We start from the raw sequence: 18,358 nt of genomic DNA on the forward strand, positions 1-18,358 counted from the left end.
GGTATGCTGTTCCCTGCCTGTATCCCGTCCGCGATGGATCTTGTCTTTTGTTGGTCTCTTGTATGATTGCGTACCTGAGGGCCTTGCTTTTGACTTGACAGAATGAATGGGCCACTGTCGCGACAAAATCGCTGCCCACTAGAACTGTCTAGAGGAAGAGGGAGAGGCCAACATACCGTGCGCGCAGTATGTGGCCTCTGTTTGGCTACACGGATGGGCTGTCGGCGGCCTGTGATATGTATCTGCCATGCACATGCAGCTACCGGCGTCTGACCAAATGAACGGATTCGGCCAAGGGCGCATTCGGCAGGCGACAATGGCATCTCACGACATTTCGCGTTCTCGACTGACTGTTGTTATCGGCTGCCTTTAAGAAGTTTGATCTATGACTGACCCAGGTCCGCTCGTGAGGTGGAATTGAGTTCAACCAACTTTGCCCGAGACCGTCGCGATCATTAGGGCCGCACTAGGCAAGCATATCATGAATAATGTTGACCTTGGGCTATGCGTGTAGGCCATGCCGGCAGCGTCTCTATGGGCTAGGAAATGGTAGCGCCGGTGTGCCGGTGTGCCGGCTACCACCCTCTAGTTCTCGACCATTTTCTTGTAAGCGGCTGTAGGATGAATAGCGTGCGAGATTCTATCCACGAAGAGTTGGACGTGTTCCTCGACATGAAAGCTCCCTAGTTGGTGTCAGCCTTCGTCCAACTGTGAAGGATAGTATCCGTAAACCGCAGGAGAGTGCCATGCGTGACAGTCTCTTTGGGTGCACATGAAGATCCATCGCTAGTTACCACCGAGTCATTCGCACACGGTCGCCGATATTTGTTGTCAATGCTTCCTTTTGTTTGACTTTCAACGGCGCAAATGACGGATATGAAAGAGTCAGGTCACTGCAGGTCAGAGATCTTATCTCTCCCTCGGCGATCTTTGCCGGTCGAGTCCATCGGATATCAATTGCTTGGCCCGTAGTAACGTCCTCCGTTTTACGACGTCGGCTACGACGTCGGCACAACGGTCACTACCCGTAGCTCTATGAGACGGCGCTTCAAGCCATTCAGTCTGCAAAACGGGTCCCTTTCGTCAATGCTGCATTATCGAGACTCAAATGTTACAGAATGCTCACGCTTATTTCAGCCAGTAAGTCTGTCAATCGGTACCCGCATACCCATATCTAGGATCTGAGTCGCCCGCAAGTGCCCCTCCCTCCCCCACAGCTTCCTATCCCGTTCCGCTTTCGCTCCATGTTCGCCTTGGGCAGCGTCGATTGGCCGCTTGTGCCCACGATGGACTAGGAGTGCGGGCTATTGGTGCCTTCTTCCCAGGTAGCTCCAACGCCTCAAAATCTGGTGCATGCCTAAAGATCTCTCGGAGCATCCGACATGGAATAGATGCATGATGACGTGTGTAGCAGTCACGACGGTTTGATCTTGTTGCCAGCGTTTTCTTTTCGGGTCAATGGTCATCAGCCAAGGGAGGCCGAAGCTGGTCGGACCGTGAGGCGGAGGTCCGTCGACCAAAAACGTCCACGTCTTCCGTTCGCATTGGCACCGATATCCGGAGAATATCGCCGGTGTGTGCGGCCGAGAGTATGGTAAAGAAATAGAGGCAAATGGTCTTCATCAGATTTTCGTGGATATGGTGTTCTTGGTGTTGGCTTCGCAACCATCGTCGTCATTCTGATGAGTAATAGTCAAGATTGAGGGTGACTGCAGTCCAAGGCAGCGAGCTGCTGCCGTTGCTACTTCCTCTCTGCCTTGTGAGTCTGACAAAGGAAGGACCGCATCTGCAGTGACCGAGAAGGTGCCTGCCTGCCTGCTTACCTGTCTTGCCGCTGCTTCTGTCCCTCCTTCATCGTCATGTCTCCTGCTTTCCTTCCTCATACAAACCGCATTTGTCACTGATACTTTATGTAAGGTAGATACCTCAGCCAGGTACCGGCCCAATGGAATGTTCTGTGGTGTTCTTCTCGATTCTCCCCATCGGCAGGTAATTGGGAAAAGGCAGCTCGGTACCTAGAAGAAGGGAGGGCAAGAAAGTATCTGAGGCAGGTAGGCTGCCATCTATCGCCACCTCATTTCAGGTAGGTATTCTCAAATCCAACTCTTGCAACCTGCGGTAAGAGGGGGGTGGGAGGACAGGCAGACATACACTAGGAAGTAACAGCGTATTGAGAACAGCAAGACAAAGTGAACGAAAGGTCAATGATTTGCTCGTCTCTTGGGTGGAGATTAGGCATCGTGTATTTTCCTTCATATCATTGCCTGGGTGTAAACGCGTCTTGCTCCTCTATTTGGTATCTTCCGACTTCGTTTCTCTTCGCCACAACACGTCGAGTTCTCAACAGCATCCTGGTTCTTGTCACGCCTCTTCTGCTTGTGATCAAGGCCTGCCCAAATAAACCACCTCGCCTCCTTCCCGTCCCCTTCCCGTCTCCTTCCTCATTTCCCTCCTCAGCTTGAGGTGCCTCCTTCTCGTGCCGGTGTAAGTAGAGAGTGGCCGACTCTTTCCCCGTTGATCTGTTGAACTTCCTTCCCGCCGGATCCCTTCCATCGAACCTCATGGTCCAAGCACCAAGTACTCAAACCAAAGTACTTTATTATGCAAGCTGGTCGGTTCTTTCTCTCTTCCATTTCATGTATTGCCTCTCCTCATTGACCTCTGTCGCTTCTCATCTTCATCGAGGACGGTGACAGAACCCCATTCTGGTAGCGACAATGACGAGCTAATGTTTTCCAGAAGGTATCGATGCGTTACGTCTCTCTTTACCCAGAATTCCGTAATTTCGACCTACAAAGGCTTACTTCATTGTCCGGAGAAACCTCGCCTGGCCAGTCGATCCTGCTCATCTGCCATATACTTCAGGTTCAGCTTTGTTCGAGATCCAGAGCCGCCCTGAGGAGAGACTTGACGGCGCCAATCCGTATCACCAGCTACCGCAGAGCCACGGTCCAATAAACTTGAGCAAATCGCCAGTCATTCAGTGGCGGCATTCTGGTAGCCTGAGCTCGCAAAAGGCCACAGCGATGACCAGCTTCCTTGAGCGGCGTATCACCTGTCGTTGATCCTAGCAGATGTCTGCTTGGCCAATGACCATCGTGTTTGGTTCGTGCAATAAAACAAGGTCGTCAAGTCTGCCGAATGCCGTTGTCGTGTCTGTACAGATATTCGACCTCGGGATCGATCAGATGATCCACTGCATGTGGTGAGTACTCTGTCGACAGGACTGCAGGAGATCCTGACTGGGACGTGTTTGTCCATTCCAGTGCGCTCGCAGGAATACCGACAAACGATGAAGGGGATGTCTTGTCGACCCAACCGAAAGTAGGTAGCTCGAGCCAGCTTGGTGTTGCCCCTTCGCCGTCGTCACACTTCCACAGCCATTCTGGCAGGTCCTCAAGGTCGTTCGTCCCATCGCTGTCGTCGTCGTACTCGTCAGTGAAGCCTTTCGATATCGATGCCGACTTCTCTGCGAAAGCTGCTAGGCGATCCATACGGTATCGGTGTACTCGATCTGCCTTGGCTGTGTTGTCTGTCTCTTGGAGCAGCTTCTCCAAGTTGGCTAACGCTGTCATTGAAATCCTTTCATCTGCATCCGACGTTAGGGCGATGCGAGCTGCCGACTTGAATGACGTGATCGCCGCCGAGGTGCTGCCCATCCGATAGTACTTCACCCCGAGCTCGAGATTAACGGCGGCTTCCTGCTCGTCTGTCATGCTGTATGCATTCATATGAGCAGTCAGCACCTCGACGGCCTCGTCCAGTCGGCCCTGTTTTTCCTTGCAGGCTGCGAGTAGGCCAGCATGCGACAGAGCCATATCGCCAAGCCAAGAGTGATCTTGTCCCGAGGCCTCAGCCCGAGCCCGGTGGCGGCTGAGCATAGCCTCACAATCCTCCGGATCTTGTCGAGCAAAAATACAATCGAGATAGTCGCTGTACAGCAGGTGCGTCAAGTAGTTGGCCGAGCCCACCCGCTGCTCGATGTCTGGCAGCAGTAGAGCATACAACCGCATAGAGAGCTCATAGTAGTCGGAGAAATCGGTCGCGCCCAGTCTACGCCAGATATGGGCGAGGATATGATGAGGCCCAAGCACAATCGGAATAAGCCCGGCCAAATAATCGAGAACCAGTCGAAGGAGATCATGTTTGTGATGGCGCTCCAGATACCAAAGCAGGCAGACCGTACGCGCAACAAAGTCTGGACTTTCGGCAGCTACAATTTCTTTCAGGGACTCGAAGGCCGGACCAAGGACACTGTTGATGTTGATCTGGTCTCCTCGTATCATGCATCGATTAACCAAAGCAAAGCTGGCTATGACTCTCTCGAATAAGTCATTACTGCGGTCTCCGGGGTTGAAACGGGTATTGGAGCAGTCGACGTCGAAATCGCACCACCAGGCTCCAGACGAAAAGGAGCCATCGATGTAATCTCGGAACAAGCAGAGAACCTGCTCGGTACTCTGCATCTCCATCGTTGGTGCCAAGGCTATCGCTGGGCTCGGAGGCGGCGAAGGTGTTCTGCAAGTCACCTCGAGTGCCGTTTGCACGCTGGGCGTCTGTCCCGCCCTGAATTTGGCCATCAACGAAGGGTTGCGTTTCAAATACCGGTTGATGTTGTCCAAATCTACTGGCTGCCCGCGGATTCTGAACTCAGTCGGTCTTTTCAGGAGGTCTCTGTCCCGCTTGAGAAGCATGATTGCCAGAACCTCATCACCTTTGAGTTTTTTGTCGAGACCCCATTTCCATATTCTCGACTTGTACATTTTGACGCTGCTATTCTTCAGTAACTGATACGCTCAACATACGGGAAGGCGGGCTTACGTGGCGGCAAAATGGTAGTCGCGCTGCATAATCTCCATGACCTCCTTCAACGACTTCTTCTCTTCTTGGTACAGGCGGGTAATGATCGGTCGCTTCGTCTCCCAGATCTCGGCGGGCACGCGCTTACGCGGCTTTGCTGACTGCCCAGAGCTTGTCATTTCGTCAGCTTCGGAGTCAGTCGATGTTTTCCGCTTCGGCGGCACGGCTAGGCTGGAATCTCTCATGGCGTTGGCTTTGTTGGGATCTCGACTTGACAAACACAACGAATGTTTGATGCCAATGGCGGACCATGCACGATGGTTTTATATCGGCGAACCTTCACTCTCACCGTAATGAGACAATTCATCAGAAGAACGCGGGGAATCAGATTGATATGTTATTTGAAAGCAGGAAAAAAGGGGACTCAAACGGTAAGCAGTCGAACCGCTAAGCCCGGTAGGGCCCTGTCTTCCCGCCCCCATACCAGCACGACCGGCCTACTGGTGGCATTGGATTCAATGTCACCCCTCCCAGCGGCTGCACACCCCTGCAGCAAGAGGCCTTGCATCTGATGTCAATTATTATCGACCTTCCTCGAGCGGAATTGGACGGCCACAGATACCCGCTGAACCGCTGCCGGCTCCCAGTCTTTCGCCAGGAAGGCAATTCAGTGGCCAAGATGGTGACCATCGCCTTACAGGGGAGGTGTAAGTGGGTAAGGCGCAGGGGGCTTAGGCAAGGTGCAGCAAGAGATCAGCAGTCAGTATTATCCGCAACGGTGAGATGCTAGCATGAGGCGGGCCAGCAACCCAATGTCAGACAGAAGTATTCCGACGACAACGGGCGATGAGTCGACGGCTATCGAGCTGGCGGTCGTGCCACTGCCACCATCAGGTGGAGTCACTCTCTGACAGCTTGCAGCAGCCACATCTGGACGGTTCAGAGTAAGTTTGGACAGGACTGAGATCATCACTGCCAACCGAGTTACAAACTGACCTCCCTCCAGTCCTCCATCTCTATGCGCACCACCCAACGTATCCGGTTGCCTGAAAGTGGCCCGAAACAAGATGAGGGGGCTCCGAATTCGACTGCCTGTCCAGGGTGGGGATCCGCCCTGGTAATCAACCACAATGGCCGTTTCGACGCTGTCGCTCCTCCTCGACATGGAAAATTCCGCTGCCCCTCGACTGCGAATTCCCATCCAGAGTCGAAACAAGATGAAATGAAGAAGAGAGAAACTCCGAATAGAGTGAGGGATATGGCCCGCTTTGTCCGAGCTTGTGGGGAACGGGTCGGGTATCATCAGCACATGGCCGTTGCTTCCAGGCCAGGGCCCAGGGCTAGAGCCAGGAACCGAACACTCCAACGACGTGGACGCCAGAACGAAGAGGTCGCTCGAGGTCGCAGTATGTCGCGTTGAGACGAAAGGCTAGACTTCTTCGGGAACATGAAATTTGGGAGTCTACTGGTCCAGGGTGCGGCGTGGAAATTCGCTTAGTAGGCCAGTTGATTGGCGACGTTACGGATTGCCCATTGGAGAGAGATGCGAGCAAAAGCTATAGTATTTGTCGCGCGGCGGCCGCAGAGCCCCCATGAAGGTCCCATCGAAAACGGGTCTCCTTTAGTGCTCCATCCAGAGACCGAGAGACCTCTACGGATACACTACGGAGTACGGCCTCTCCCTCAAGCCAGTCAGTCGGGTCAACACGCCGATTATCCCGGGCCTGTCTGCGGTCTTGTGGCCGGAGAGCGTGGGGCCCATTCACTGACGGCCCCGTAGGCCACGGGATTTGTCTCCCCTCTCCTGTGCAAAGAGCAGGGGGCGGAGGAGACATCAAAGCAAGGTACACATCAAGATCATGGATTCATGGATGGCAACCCCAATCCGTCCAATTAACGGCCCGAACATCACAAAACGCCTGTCCCATCGAACATCAGTTACCCGAGCCAACTACTCGGTGTATCCAAGCATTTCACTAGCAAGCCAATTTCTCAGGCCAATCGCGTCCCGAGGGGAGTGGCGGGAGAGAAGTATGGCGGCCGTTGCCTCCTTCGAGATTTCCTCCCAGGCTGGTTAGACTTATACGGAGCCAACATCGCACCCCAGCAACTTTCTGTGGATCCCGCTATTCAACACGTCGCATAGACCACCAAGAAGGGGTGACAAGAATCCATCGCCCTGGTTCGTGGGCAGAAGGGTGTCTACTACGTAACAAGCAATGAAGAGATCATGCCATCCGAGATGATGCCCAGCACCGACGCGGGAAGCAGAATCGACGACATCGGACGGCCCGCAACCACATTTCCACGGCCGGGAAGCCCAACTGCTGCCTGCACACGTCTCCCCCCATTGCTCGAATGGAGGTCAATCCACCAAATGGCGGGTTTGACGGAATGTACTTTCAGGCTACAGAATCCTATCGAGCGCGTGCAACTCCTTGAGCAAACACCATTTGGGGCTGCCTGGAGTCTCACATCTCCGTAACACACGCTCCGAGATGAGCCTAACCTTGACCCGCGGCTAACAAGCCAATCCTCTGTTATTTGGCCTGGTGGGGTACGGGCGGCCGCTCCTGGTGGCGCTCGGTATCTGATCGACGAGTATCCAGATCTAACGCTCCTTGATTGCAGTGACATGCAATTCCGGCCCCGATTCAAAGTCATGTCACAGTCACAGGTCAAGTCGCTAAAGGCCTCAGTCGTATCCGACGAAATGGCTCGACTGCCGATCGTACGAGCAATGTACAATCAAAAAGAATCTGAAAAGAAAACATCGAGGCTGCAGTGATGGCAACTCTTGTCGTCATTCGGTGAGAGGTAAAGCCTCGAGGTGACGAGTATGGCGCATGACTGACTCCGTCCTCAAATGGCTGCCACACTGCTTGCGAATAGATCGAATTGCATTCGGTACCGATCATTTTCACGAAAGATCTGAACTAATGCCGTAGGTCCACGGAGAACCCAAGCCGATCCTTCGTAGATGATCTGGATTCGTGAGAGGACTTTGGGATCAAGTCAAATTTCAGCCCTATGCTGATGCAAGCCGACAAGAGCATGTGGATACGACGTCTCAAAGTTCTTTTGACTCGGCCTAGGTTCAATGCCCGGATCGAAGTGTGATGCTGAATACACTCAATTCCACGCTGCAGAGCTATCGATCTTGGACCTATCGAGTCCTCGGGCATATGGCCTACACGATGTCGCATTGAGGCCATTCAGAACCTCAAGGCTCAACTTTCGCAGTTCATTCGCAATTGAGCGAATCACAGTTGTCAGCAAGCATATCCCGGCAGCTATGCTTACTGGTGACTCCCCCGGTTACCGCAAGGCACATGATCTGGCACGATGGGACTTTGGTTCAGTTGCAACAACTCCAATGTTGACGGCTTGCTGAACAACGGACACATCCAGAAAATTTCATCCTCCGTCTTCTTCGCAACTTCGCCACACGTATCCGGCCAAGAATGGTTTTGTTTTCCAAATGAAAGTGTCAGTAACTGCAAAAGTCCTTCCTGGGAAGTGGCATAGAACTGGTTGAGAAACGGGTCCCGTCAGGCAGTCTTCCTGCTGTGCCCGGCACGTCCCCGTTGCCTGCCTTGAGTTGACCGGGGGATGTGGGCTGAACCCAAGAACAACGACACCAACTGACGGCTCTGCCTAGCTTAGGGCCAAGTTTTCTCAAGTCATTAGAGATACTATGAAAGCTCCAGTGTGTCGTTTTCTTGTACACCTCTTTGAAGCTTTGCCGCGCAGGGCTGGTTCTTCAACTTTCCAAAGTCCCTCCGCCTTTTACCTGGCTTTGTCTTTCACGACCGGCGGTGGGAAGAACTTCTCCCTCTACCTATCCATCCTCAAAGATATAAACCTCGTGCAAGACCGCCTTCAGCATGAGCCAGCAAGACCAGCAAGCCTCTCGAAGCGCATTGAGTTACTCCTCAACTCACCAAGCATCGCCCACTCAAGCATCGTATACAGATCAAGACACAAGCGAGCTTCTACGCAAGCTCCAAGAAACTACAGTACGTCTAAGCTCAAGTTTTGACTGGAGGTGTTGACTAACACAGAGGGGCTGATTAGATTGCGGCTTTGAGGACATCGAACAACACGATGGACTCCCACGGCGGCGGCAGCTCGAAGGGCACCTCACCCGATGACAAAGGCAAAGGCTACGACCAGTATGCCATCTTCGACGGCTTACTTCCTCGGATAGAGACCAGAGGACAGAGCAAAAACTCGTCGAAGAAGAGTAGCGGCAAGAAGAAGGAAAGCAAGGGCTCTAGTCAACAGTACGTTTCCACGGCGGACAACCAACCGGCGGGTGCTGATGGACCGAGTCATAGTTGAAGAAGTCACGGCTTGACCATAAACGATCAATTGCTGTTGATCATGAGGGCGCTCGATTTCACCACAGCGTATCTCTTTCGCAATTCGATGTCGATGCCAGCTCTGAGTTGATTCGGAGGGCCCTTCGGGCTGTATGTGGGGCTAGTGAGATTTCCATTAATGACGGCGTAACATGACGTCGGAAGACGTTTGGGTTTAGGCATGGGGTTTCTAGTCGGACAACGCATTTATTGGATTTGATTAATTTCAGGCTTTCTGTCAACATGTCTCATATCGATTTAATACCTCATTGCTATCTACGAACCTACACTGCACGTCATTCATGTTATTCACAAAGACAGACAAGTAGTCGTGTTGTCTCTCACCCTCTTCGCAACGAGTGGACTGTGTCATAGCTTCCGCGTTGAGAGCGGCAGGCAGCGGCCGCCCAAGAACATGGGTGGGATGGAGGGGCATGCACCGCGGCATTCGAGCGGTCACGGCGCTAAAGGCCAGGTCCCGTGTGCCTTCAGGCTGCCAGTGCTCTCGGTGAATGCCAAAGTAGCTCGGTGAGTCGAGCATCGGAGTACTTTTGAGGTGTCATCTTCAACCCTTGACTCCGAACTATGTCGGCTCTAATGATCACAGTCACTGTGTCACAGCAAGTTGAGCGAGCTGAAGCCTAACGTGCCGGTCAACCAGCCCCTCTTTTTGCCTCCGAATACGGGTACCCTTGCTACGCCGTCCTTGGCTTCTAACAACTTCATGTCTAGAACCTGGAAACAGATGCAGCTTGCAAACACAGGTTTACAACAAGTCAACAGTATGAACCCCTCGCCTAGCACCGACCTTAAAGCAACAGGGTCAGTTAGCGGTTCGCAGAGTTTTCCTCCCTTTAGGCGCAATAAAGCCCCCCGTCGAAAGATGCGAAGCGAACATGGGGTTCCACAACGCCTATGGGCCATGACCCTGAACCCCACGAGTTGAGTGTGATCGCTTGACCTCGAATGACCATCCGCGAACGGAATAGCGCAGAGTCGGCCGCCGGGTGGATCTTGAGGAGAATCGGATAAGCGACGCCAGATCAACCACTTGTCGCAACTTTGATTTTCTTCAGACTTCCTTGCTAAGAGAAGCGAGCCGAGATGACAAGCAGATACTTTCCAGGGAGACTCCCGACCGCAAGTTTGGAAAGTTGTCGGGGGCACTAGTATCAGGCCAAGCTACTGAGCCAGGGAGCGTCATTCGGCGGGCGGCCGCCCGGTCGCCCGGGGGTGTTCCGGAGTTGTCCGGGCGGACAGAGACATCGTCCGGACACAAGTCACAAGCAGCACCTGGTTTTTTGCAAAGAGTACTTGCCTTTGAGGGAGAGAGGAATCCACAACCTGCTCATCCCGAGGCTGCTTCTCTGGTTGGCCAATCACTTTGATTTCGTATCCATCTAACCCGACAACGTGCTTACTATTACTCAACCGGCAGCGGCAGATACGGATACGTAATCACGGGAGGCGGCTAAGCGGCGGTGCTGGAGATGCGGTAACGCGGCGAAGCCACACCAAGTGACTTACACCTACGTTTTCTCTCTCTGCCATGGCCCATTGGGCACATGCGCGGGCGGGCGCGGCGTCCGCCTCCCTCGAGCATCACTTTGGGTCCCTGAATTGGTCACCAGGCTTAGCGTCATCTCCAACAAACCACAGATCATTGAACACCTCTTCCCCCCCTCTTCCCCCCGGCACTCAAAAACCCTAGTCTACCGTCATCGTGGGAGCCCGGCGGGCGGGCGGGCGCGTAGGGCAGGGGCGCGCCACGAACCGTGGGCTTATGGAGACTAGGACTACGGGACACAAGCATTCGGCAGAGTAACTTTTATGGTAAGGGATTCGAGAGAGAGGGAAAGAGACTAGGTCGTTACGAAGTAGTGGGTGTGCCTCGTGCCTCATGCCAACGCTGTAGAGTTTGACAAATACTCAACCCTGGTTGACGTGTGTACCTGCCTAGACTGAGGCCAGCCCTGTTGCTCTGTAGTGGGTGTGCGTGTGTGTGTGTGTGCTATTCGTTATCCCGGACCACTCCAATTCCTTGCGTGGTCCGGTATCCCGGGAACCTATCCTAGGACGACGGAAAGGTAAAGGGGAGTGGGATATACCACTACGTAGGATTCTTTGCGTCAAGATTGTTATCTAACCTCCCTCTATTCCTAATCGAGACCTTGAAGCACGTGGGACTTTGGTTTTCCTACCTATTGGTAACGTTTCTCTAGATTTCCCAGCAGCGCGAGGATTCGGTTCCTTCCAAAGGGAAGCGTCTTGAACTGCATTCGGGCTGGCGAATGAGGATGAAGAAAAGTGCCGTGGGACCAACGCAGTTTTCGTATGGCTCTAACCCTTTCTTGCTTGCGCGGCTGTTCGCCAATGCAGTCGGTCAGATCGAGAGGACAATTTTAGGATTCGATATGGCCCCATCGTACAGTACTAACTAACTAAGCTGAACTGAGGGCGGGTTCCTCGGGGCCGAACGGACTTGACGACAAGATGACCCGACTCTGTCATTACAGCAAGGCAACGCGAAGGTACGGCATAGAAGAAGATTGACGTATCTCGTGGTGTTTAACCCCTACCTCTATCCTATGCAAGTCAGGTCGCAATTGTTCGTCTTTGGTCAGATCGATGGACCATCCAACACACCCCAGGATACCGGCTGCTATCGACCAACAGCGGGCCTGTATGTAAGAATACATGTGAAGAATGTACCCAAGCATGCACGCCCTTGAAGAGAAAGCGATCCGAATATAGTGTACACGAGGCCAGGAATCCCCCTTGTCTCGTCGTATCGACTTTACCGCTCTCGTTGAGGAGAATCTCCCAGGGCTGCAGCGAGACCCTCCCACGTATCCCCCCTTCCCCTCCCCTATATGATCTACCTATTCAACCACGCACTCATCGAGTCCGAAGGGAGTCCGAATGCCCCGCTCCAGGCGGGGCCGCCAGCGGGAAGAAGGGTGACGTTCGTTCGTCAGTCCATGCGGCCGGGTTCACGGCGACGTCTCCTCGGGAGATGGGGTACGGGTAGTAGTGTTACATGGGGCGCGACATTGCCCGGGTCCTTTTAATCGTGGACTACTGGGATCTCGTCTAGACGACGGGTGCAGAAAGCGTTGCCAGAGCCCACACTCACTCTCTGTCTCTCTCTTGCGTACTATTAACCAGGCTGCCAGATTAACTCGGCTCGGGAGGAAGGGTGAGGGGGGTTCATCCTCATTACCCACGGACACGGACACGGGGAGAGGAAGAGATACCCTACCTTGGCTATGGGTCCTTTTCTTCAGATTGTTTACTGAATTAGTACTGAGGTCTAGGAATATGTGGGACTGAGCCACCGAACTAAGTTTGATGGGAAGGACTTTGAGTCCTCTAGCTCGGGGCCATGAGGCTATTCAGACGTCAAGGAGGGGTAATGTATCGTCCCACGGCCATCATTCTGATCAGCAAAGGCCAAGAACAACTTTGCTTATGCACCCGCCTAACCTGCGGCGGGTATGTTTGGAGGCTTAGGCTTTTGCGTGTTCCTTTTTTGTGTTCTTTTCTGTAGCTTGTGCAGCTTTTTCTGCGGGAATGACGCCGTTTCCCTCCACGTCCCCCCCCCCCCCCCCCCCCCGCCGCCCACGGGGAAAAAGGGAATGGGGTTTTTTTTTTTTTTGTGGTTGTTTTTTTTTTTTTCTTTTTGTCCCTTTTTCTTCGGGGTCCCTTTTCCCCCCCCCCCCCCCCCCCCCCCCCCCGGGGCGTGCAACGAGGAAAAAGGGACTTTGGTATTTTTTCTCTCCGGGTTGAGCTTGTTTCTTCTCTCCATGGCCCCACGCGTCGCATATTTGCCCCTTTTCGGATGCTGCGTTTGGGCTCCCCCACCAGTGCACAGCATCTTTGGGTGGTTGCGGTGGTGGTGGTGGTGGTGTTTCGTAGGGCTAGGTACATGTACGGAAGGAGGTTGGTTGGTGATCAGGCAACAAGACGTGCCTTTTTCGAGAAATGGCCAAGCGTCTTTGTGTCTGACTGCAGGATGTGGGATTTAGACAAGCACGTCCGCGGCAAAGCAATGATTGACAGCCAAGACTCGACGTTAAACGGCCGCCTAGGTATCGTCTCCTTGCTCTACCGAAGGGCTGGGCCCACGGATGATCCCATTGTTGGGTAATCTACGAATGCCGGGTATCGCGGACTTTGCGGCGGACTAATACCGTGGAGTTAGGAGGACCGATGAACCTGGATATTCCAGGTTTAGCACGCTCGCGGAAACTTTGCGGAGAGTCGTGTTTCGGTCTGTGTTTGTTATTTCTGTCCAGCCTCAATACCAACGGCATATCTCGTGCTTTTGTATTGTCCCGGTGTCCGTCGGGATAGAGCCAACGGTGAGGGAGTGTTCACCGAGTGGAGGTGGATGTTGTCAATCCCGGGAGATCGGTGGTATAGAGATTCCCGCCTAGAGATGGACGTAGTCCATTTGTCGACTTGGCTCGATCGTGGTTCCTCCGCACCGTTCTCTTCAGGCTTGACTTCATGGCTCAGAATCCAAGTGGCTTGAGGGATCCAGGCAACATCAAATCGTCCGGCTGTGAGGCCCGCGATGCGGCCCAACCCCTCTTTTGCTATCTTCCCCAATCCGCGGAGGAGGTTCCGTGGAGGGGACCTTTGCTTCCGTGGCGTTTGATCTCGTTCTTCTCGTGCAGTTACGGGTGTGTCTTAACGCCATCATCGTCTATGTCTCACCATCCCACCCCTCTCGCCTGACATTTCCCGCTCACGCGCGTGTGCGGGTATCACGCGGTTGGCGTTTAATAGGTTTGAGTGGCGGCTGGTATGTCCCTTGACGATGAGGATCGACTATGGATAGCAGGCAGCCTTTAAGACTCGGCTGGAGTGTCTGTGGGTGCGTTGCCAACGTTTTCGAGTAAAGAATTTTGGAACTTTGGTATTCTGTGGCCCCTGAGACTTCTCTCAGAGTATCGTTCTCGCCGCCTCGTCTCTATTGACGAGGGTTCGTTCCTAGCTTCTTGGCTGGGAGCCGGTTATGTGGAAGAAGGCGTGTAGGTAAAGCATAGTTCTAGAATAGAATCAGGGTAGCGGCTGAATCTCTCCCCTGAAGCCTTGAGGGTCTGGTATCACGGCATGCCAGACTATCGAGGCAGCGATATAATTTGCTCTGCGCCAAACCCCTTGGCGTTAACCGTGGGTCTCAAGATTGCTCCTGGGATATTAACCTGTTGCCTTGAAACGACCTACAAGTCTTCGGTGGCTTACTTCTGGCAGCTGTGGACCATCATGTCTTGTCTCGGCGTTAGTTGAGGTCCGCTTCGTTTCGCTGGGTAGAGGTTGCTGCCTATGAGAGGGTGACGGGCATGTTTGCGAGGTCTCAGAGAGGGGTGAGAAAGAGACCAAATACTTCAATGGAATATTCTGGTGCAGCACCTAGAACAATTTTGGGCGTTTGTGTAGACCTTGGATCTGTCTCGATCAAAATGGCCTGATGGACCGTGGCAGGGCTTGTCTGTTGGGCGGCTTGTTAGTCATGTGTGATGAACTGTAACGGCGAGTTTTGATCCAGCTTCCAACAGCATGTTCTGGAAGGAACTTTGTATTGATTTAGGCAACTTCTATTGACCTTGTTGGGGAGAACTCGGGTTCGCCTTGATGGTTGGGGAAACATCGATGGCAAGAGGCATTCCCAATCGCGTTGGGAAAGAGCCATAGCTGCTTATACTGAGTACCTTGTTTACCTTAGTAGGGAAGTGGAAGATGGGGCTGAAGATTTCAACTGTCTGATTGTCTTTCAGAATAGGGCTTAGATCTGTGAATTCGATGTCACCTGATTATGCCTTGCGTGTACCCGGGGTTGTTAAACGACCAACCCCTCTAGAACGCTCCTTTGATTCAGTTAAGGCCATCATGCTGGATGACAGGCTCGCTTCCGACTTTTGGCATTGGCTCACCTAGACATGGCGACTAAGGACAAAGTGCTCACGAGCTTCTCATCATGTACGTTCAGTAAAGGTAGCAGCGCCATGCCTTGTTCCTACATTAACTCCTCATACAGCATTCACCAACGGTCCTTCTCACGTATTCGTTACCTAATTGTACTAGTAAGCTGATGGATAATAAGGTAAGTCCTAGTGATCTAGTTGAGAGTATACTCACTTATAAACCTTCACTGGGCTTAGTCGATCGATGCCTCCCACGTATTCGTTGGTCCTCATTAACGAGCCGGCGGACGCTGAGCGATTCTAGTTGGATGATGGTATTCTTTATAGAGAGTTTAGCTAAGCAGACGTTATAGGATATATCATAGGACACCGATGTGTTCACTACCGATGGTTGCGAACTACCAGTCTCAGTTGTCTCGAATGTATCGAGCTCAATTAAAGAGATGAAGAAAGGTGATCTCAGTTGCGGCTTAAACCTTGCTTAAATAGGTATCGTGAAACTGCTGTGGCACGGCTTTTGATGGAGATGGCAACAAGAGGGGAGGGTTTGAACAAACGTCCAGCCCCATTGGAGAAGCTTAACATGTCTAACGCGGAATGACGATCTTTTCAATACCTTGACTTGTTCATACCATGCATGGTTATGAGGTCTGAAGTAGATCACGATATTCGGCCGGGGGAAGGGCGGGGTGGAGAAACCAAAATGCTCATCGCCGAAAAGCTGAAAGGAGTCTCTGGTTACAGGATCGCAATCTCTCAGTCATTCAGTACCTTCCCACCTTGAGTGAAAATCCAATGTGGATGGCGATGATGGTAGTACTGCTGGAGCAACCAAGAGTGAGGACACCACAAGCACCGGGCGATCGCAGCCATTGATAGAGACTGCTGAAAGGTTTCCTTCTCGCGATTGGATCTGTGCGTAGTAGACGAACCAGCCGGCCGCTTCAGATGCCTTGTTTTGGTACCTCATTTTCAGCCTTGTCAACTATCATTCAGGTCTACAACGCGTTCGTCGTGGCCTACGCATGCTCCGTAGTTGAGCCTAGGGTGAGAATCGCAAACCATTGCGAGGTCTTGAAGATATCAGTGCCAACAGGCAGTGCGTTGCCTACTTAGTCAACGTCTAGGAGGAAACTGTCCAGAGACTAGAACCGTGGAATACCAAAAAAGACTTTTAGTTCTATTCCATTACTGTCAAAAATATCTTGTTTTGAGAAGACTCGTGCTGTCGATGCCATCTCGTTTTGAATCGTCTCCGCCCTTCCCTAGATCAAAGACGTGCGTTATTTTAATCGCATGCCTGGTTCGCGTCTCCCATACATCTGTCGTAGACCGAAACGCCAGCCACCTCTTCCCGGGCATAGTATACAGACCCCATCTTCCAGGGCTCTCTCCATTCGAACGCGTACTACCTCAATACACCTAGTTGGCAAAGCGCTTCGCTCTCGCTTCCTGTCTCGCCTTCTCGGCAGGGTCGATGGCAGCGCTGCGCCTGGTGTCGCGTTCGCCGCCGCCCTCGCGACCACCACCACCTTGGCGGCGGCCTCCAGGGCGTCCGCCATCTCTGTTGTTCCTGCCGCCGCGACCGCGGGGTCCACGGCCGTCGGTGCTCTGTCGCTTAGCATCGCGTCCGGCCTGCTCGTCGGAACGCTCAGGACGGCCGCGCTTGGGACGTCTCTCGGGAAGCGCAGAGTCGAGACCGGCGACACTGCCAACCTCGACGCCAAACTTTTTCGCGCGGTCAGCCTTCTTCTTGGCCTCCTCATCCTCGTCGATGCCGAATCGCTTGGCGCGGTCGGCGCGCTTCTTGGCTTCCGCTGCGGCGTCGGTCGCATCCAGGTTGAGAGCAAAGTCCTCCTTTGGCGCGGCGTCGGCAGCCTCTGCAGTCTCCTCTGTCTTCTTCTCCTCTTCCGCGGTCGTCTCCGCTGCAGGCGCAGTCGCGGCTTCAGTGGCGGGGGCGGCAGGCTCAGCTACAGCAGGAGCAGCGGCAGGCTTAGGTTCCTCAGTAGCCGGGGCAGCTTCAGCGGCGGGCTTGGGGGCTTCGGCGGCCTTGGTGGGCACGGTAGGCTCGTCGTCACTATAATCGATTTCATCCTCCTCGGCGGCGGCTGGGTATTGTTAGGTCGCGATCGAAGAAAGCGCGTGTTCGGAATCGATTGACGTACCGGGTGCGGATTGCGCATCGTTTTCCTTGAGGCGATTGACCAGGTCGAGCTTGTTGCCTGTTGCGGGAAGGCTTCTCTCCTGGAGAAGCTTCTTGAGCTCGGGAACCTTCAACGAGCTATAGTCGGTAGCCATGTTTGCGACAGTTACGTGGGAAGTCGAGATGGGAGAGGTTTAGTAGATACGATGCCGAGACTATGATGCGGCTGCGACGATGTTGAACAGATTTGCGCAACTTTGACGAAGAAGAAATTGATGATGGAATTGGGGTGGAACTTGGAAGGCGGAGAGAAGGGGCGGTCGTTGATGGATCGCCGGGGGTTATGACGATTTTTGAGGCGCGTCGTTGCTACTTTGGTTCACAGGACGACAGCTTTGGGAAGGTAAGGCGAGGCAAAGGTAGGCAGGTACCTCCCAGGTTTAGCAAGAAAGGGGACCTTCCCAGTTGCTTAAGCTGCGGCGCATCTGCTGTTTGCTGGTAGAGGTACGTACTCGACTACCAAGCTCGTGTAGCTAGGTACTTACTGTGTAGGGGAAGGTGTCGCCGCGGTGCCTTCCATTCCCATTGAGCGAGGACGGGGGAGCACGGGCCACTGTTCCTGCATTGGTCCATGTTGAAGTTGTCCCTCCCCTCCAGGAATGAGTGTGTCCGTTGTTGTTGCTAGCGATATGCGAGGCGTCTGAAATTGAGTTGAAGAATGCATCGTCGGATCTGAGAGTTTGGAGATGAGGCAGATTCAAGTCTCCAAAAATAGGCTGCAATATCGGCAGAAAGACAGAGACAAAGAGACGTTTGACGGCGCTTCTTCTCTCCTCTTGTCTCATCGAACCTATTTCTTCTTCCCATGGACTTGGCTTTGTCAGGGAGTGAAGTGACATTTTGCCGCAAATCTGGAGATGCATGTTTTCAGTACCACGACAAAGGGAATGAGTCGACTCTTTGTCTCTTGAAGAATTGCCATGGATTTTGCGTTCCAGAAATTGATGAGATGAGCAGCCACAACGTACCGCCCAAAAAGTGAGATTTGTATGAGGCGGGAGACTTATATACAGGGTGGGCTTGGCATCTCATATGAGGTACTGAGTAGCACATCCGCG

General features: G+C 53.2%; 5 protein-coding genes across 5 annotated transcripts; 2 read left to right on the forward strand and 3 right to left on the reverse strand.

The window, feature by feature from the left end:
* Window positions 1-3,128: 3,128 nt before the first annotated feature.
* On the reverse strand, window positions 3,129-5,045 carry CTAM01_03755 (uncharacterized protein; the record flags this gene model as incomplete). The annotated part of the gene is made up of 2 exons (XM_060519786.1): window positions 3,129-4,770; window positions 4,822-5,045. 2 exons carry the CDS (start codon window positions 5,043-5,045, stop codon window positions 3,129-3,131), a joined length of 1,866 nt encoding a protein of 621 aa, XP_060385207.1.
* Window positions 5,046-8,687: 3,642 nt separating this feature from the next.
* Window positions 8,688-9,144, forward strand: CTAM01_03756 (uncharacterized protein; the record flags this gene model as incomplete). Its single annotated transcript, XM_060519787.1, has 2 exons — window positions 8,688-8,819; window positions 8,878-9,144. The coding sequence occupies 2 exons, from the start codon at window positions 8,688-8,690 to the stop codon at window positions 9,142-9,144; spliced, it is 399 nt and encodes a 132-aa protein (XP_060385208.1).
* Window positions 9,145-10,236: 1,092 nt separating this feature from the next.
* CTAM01_03757 (uncharacterized protein) lies at window positions 10,237-10,767 on the reverse strand (the record flags this gene model as incomplete). The annotated part of the gene is made up of 2 exons (XM_060519788.1): window positions 10,237-10,457; window positions 10,692-10,767. The coding sequence occupies 2 exons, from the start codon at window positions 10,765-10,767 to the stop codon at window positions 10,237-10,239; spliced, it is 297 nt and encodes a 98-aa protein (XP_060385209.1).
* Window positions 10,768-13,005: 2,238 nt separating this feature from the next.
* Window positions 13,006-13,314, forward strand: CTAM01_03758 (uncharacterized protein; the record flags this gene model as incomplete). Its single annotated transcript, XM_060519789.1, has 1 exon — window positions 13,006-13,314. One exon carries the CDS (start codon window positions 13,006-13,008, stop codon window positions 13,312-13,314), a length of 309 nt encoding a protein of 102 aa, XP_060385210.1.
* A 3,205-nt stretch (window positions 13,315-16,519) lies between these two features.
* On the reverse strand, window positions 16,520-17,395 carry CTAM01_03759 (uncharacterized protein; the record flags this gene model as incomplete). The annotated part of the gene is made up of 2 exons (XM_060519790.1): window positions 16,520-17,205; window positions 17,263-17,395. 2 exons carry the CDS (start codon window positions 17,393-17,395, stop codon window positions 16,520-16,522), a joined length of 819 nt encoding a protein of 272 aa, XP_060385211.1.
* Between the last annotated feature and the right edge of the window lie 963 nt (window positions 17,396-18,358).

This window comes from Colletotrichum tamarilloi (assembly GCF_030869305.1).
Source record: "Colletotrichum tamarilloi strain Tom-12 chromosome Unknown Scaffold_9.1, whole genome shotgun sequence".
Classification (NCBI taxonomy): Eukaryota; Fungi; Ascomycota; class Sordariomycetes; order Glomerellales; family Glomerellaceae; genus Colletotrichum; species Colletotrichum tamarilloi.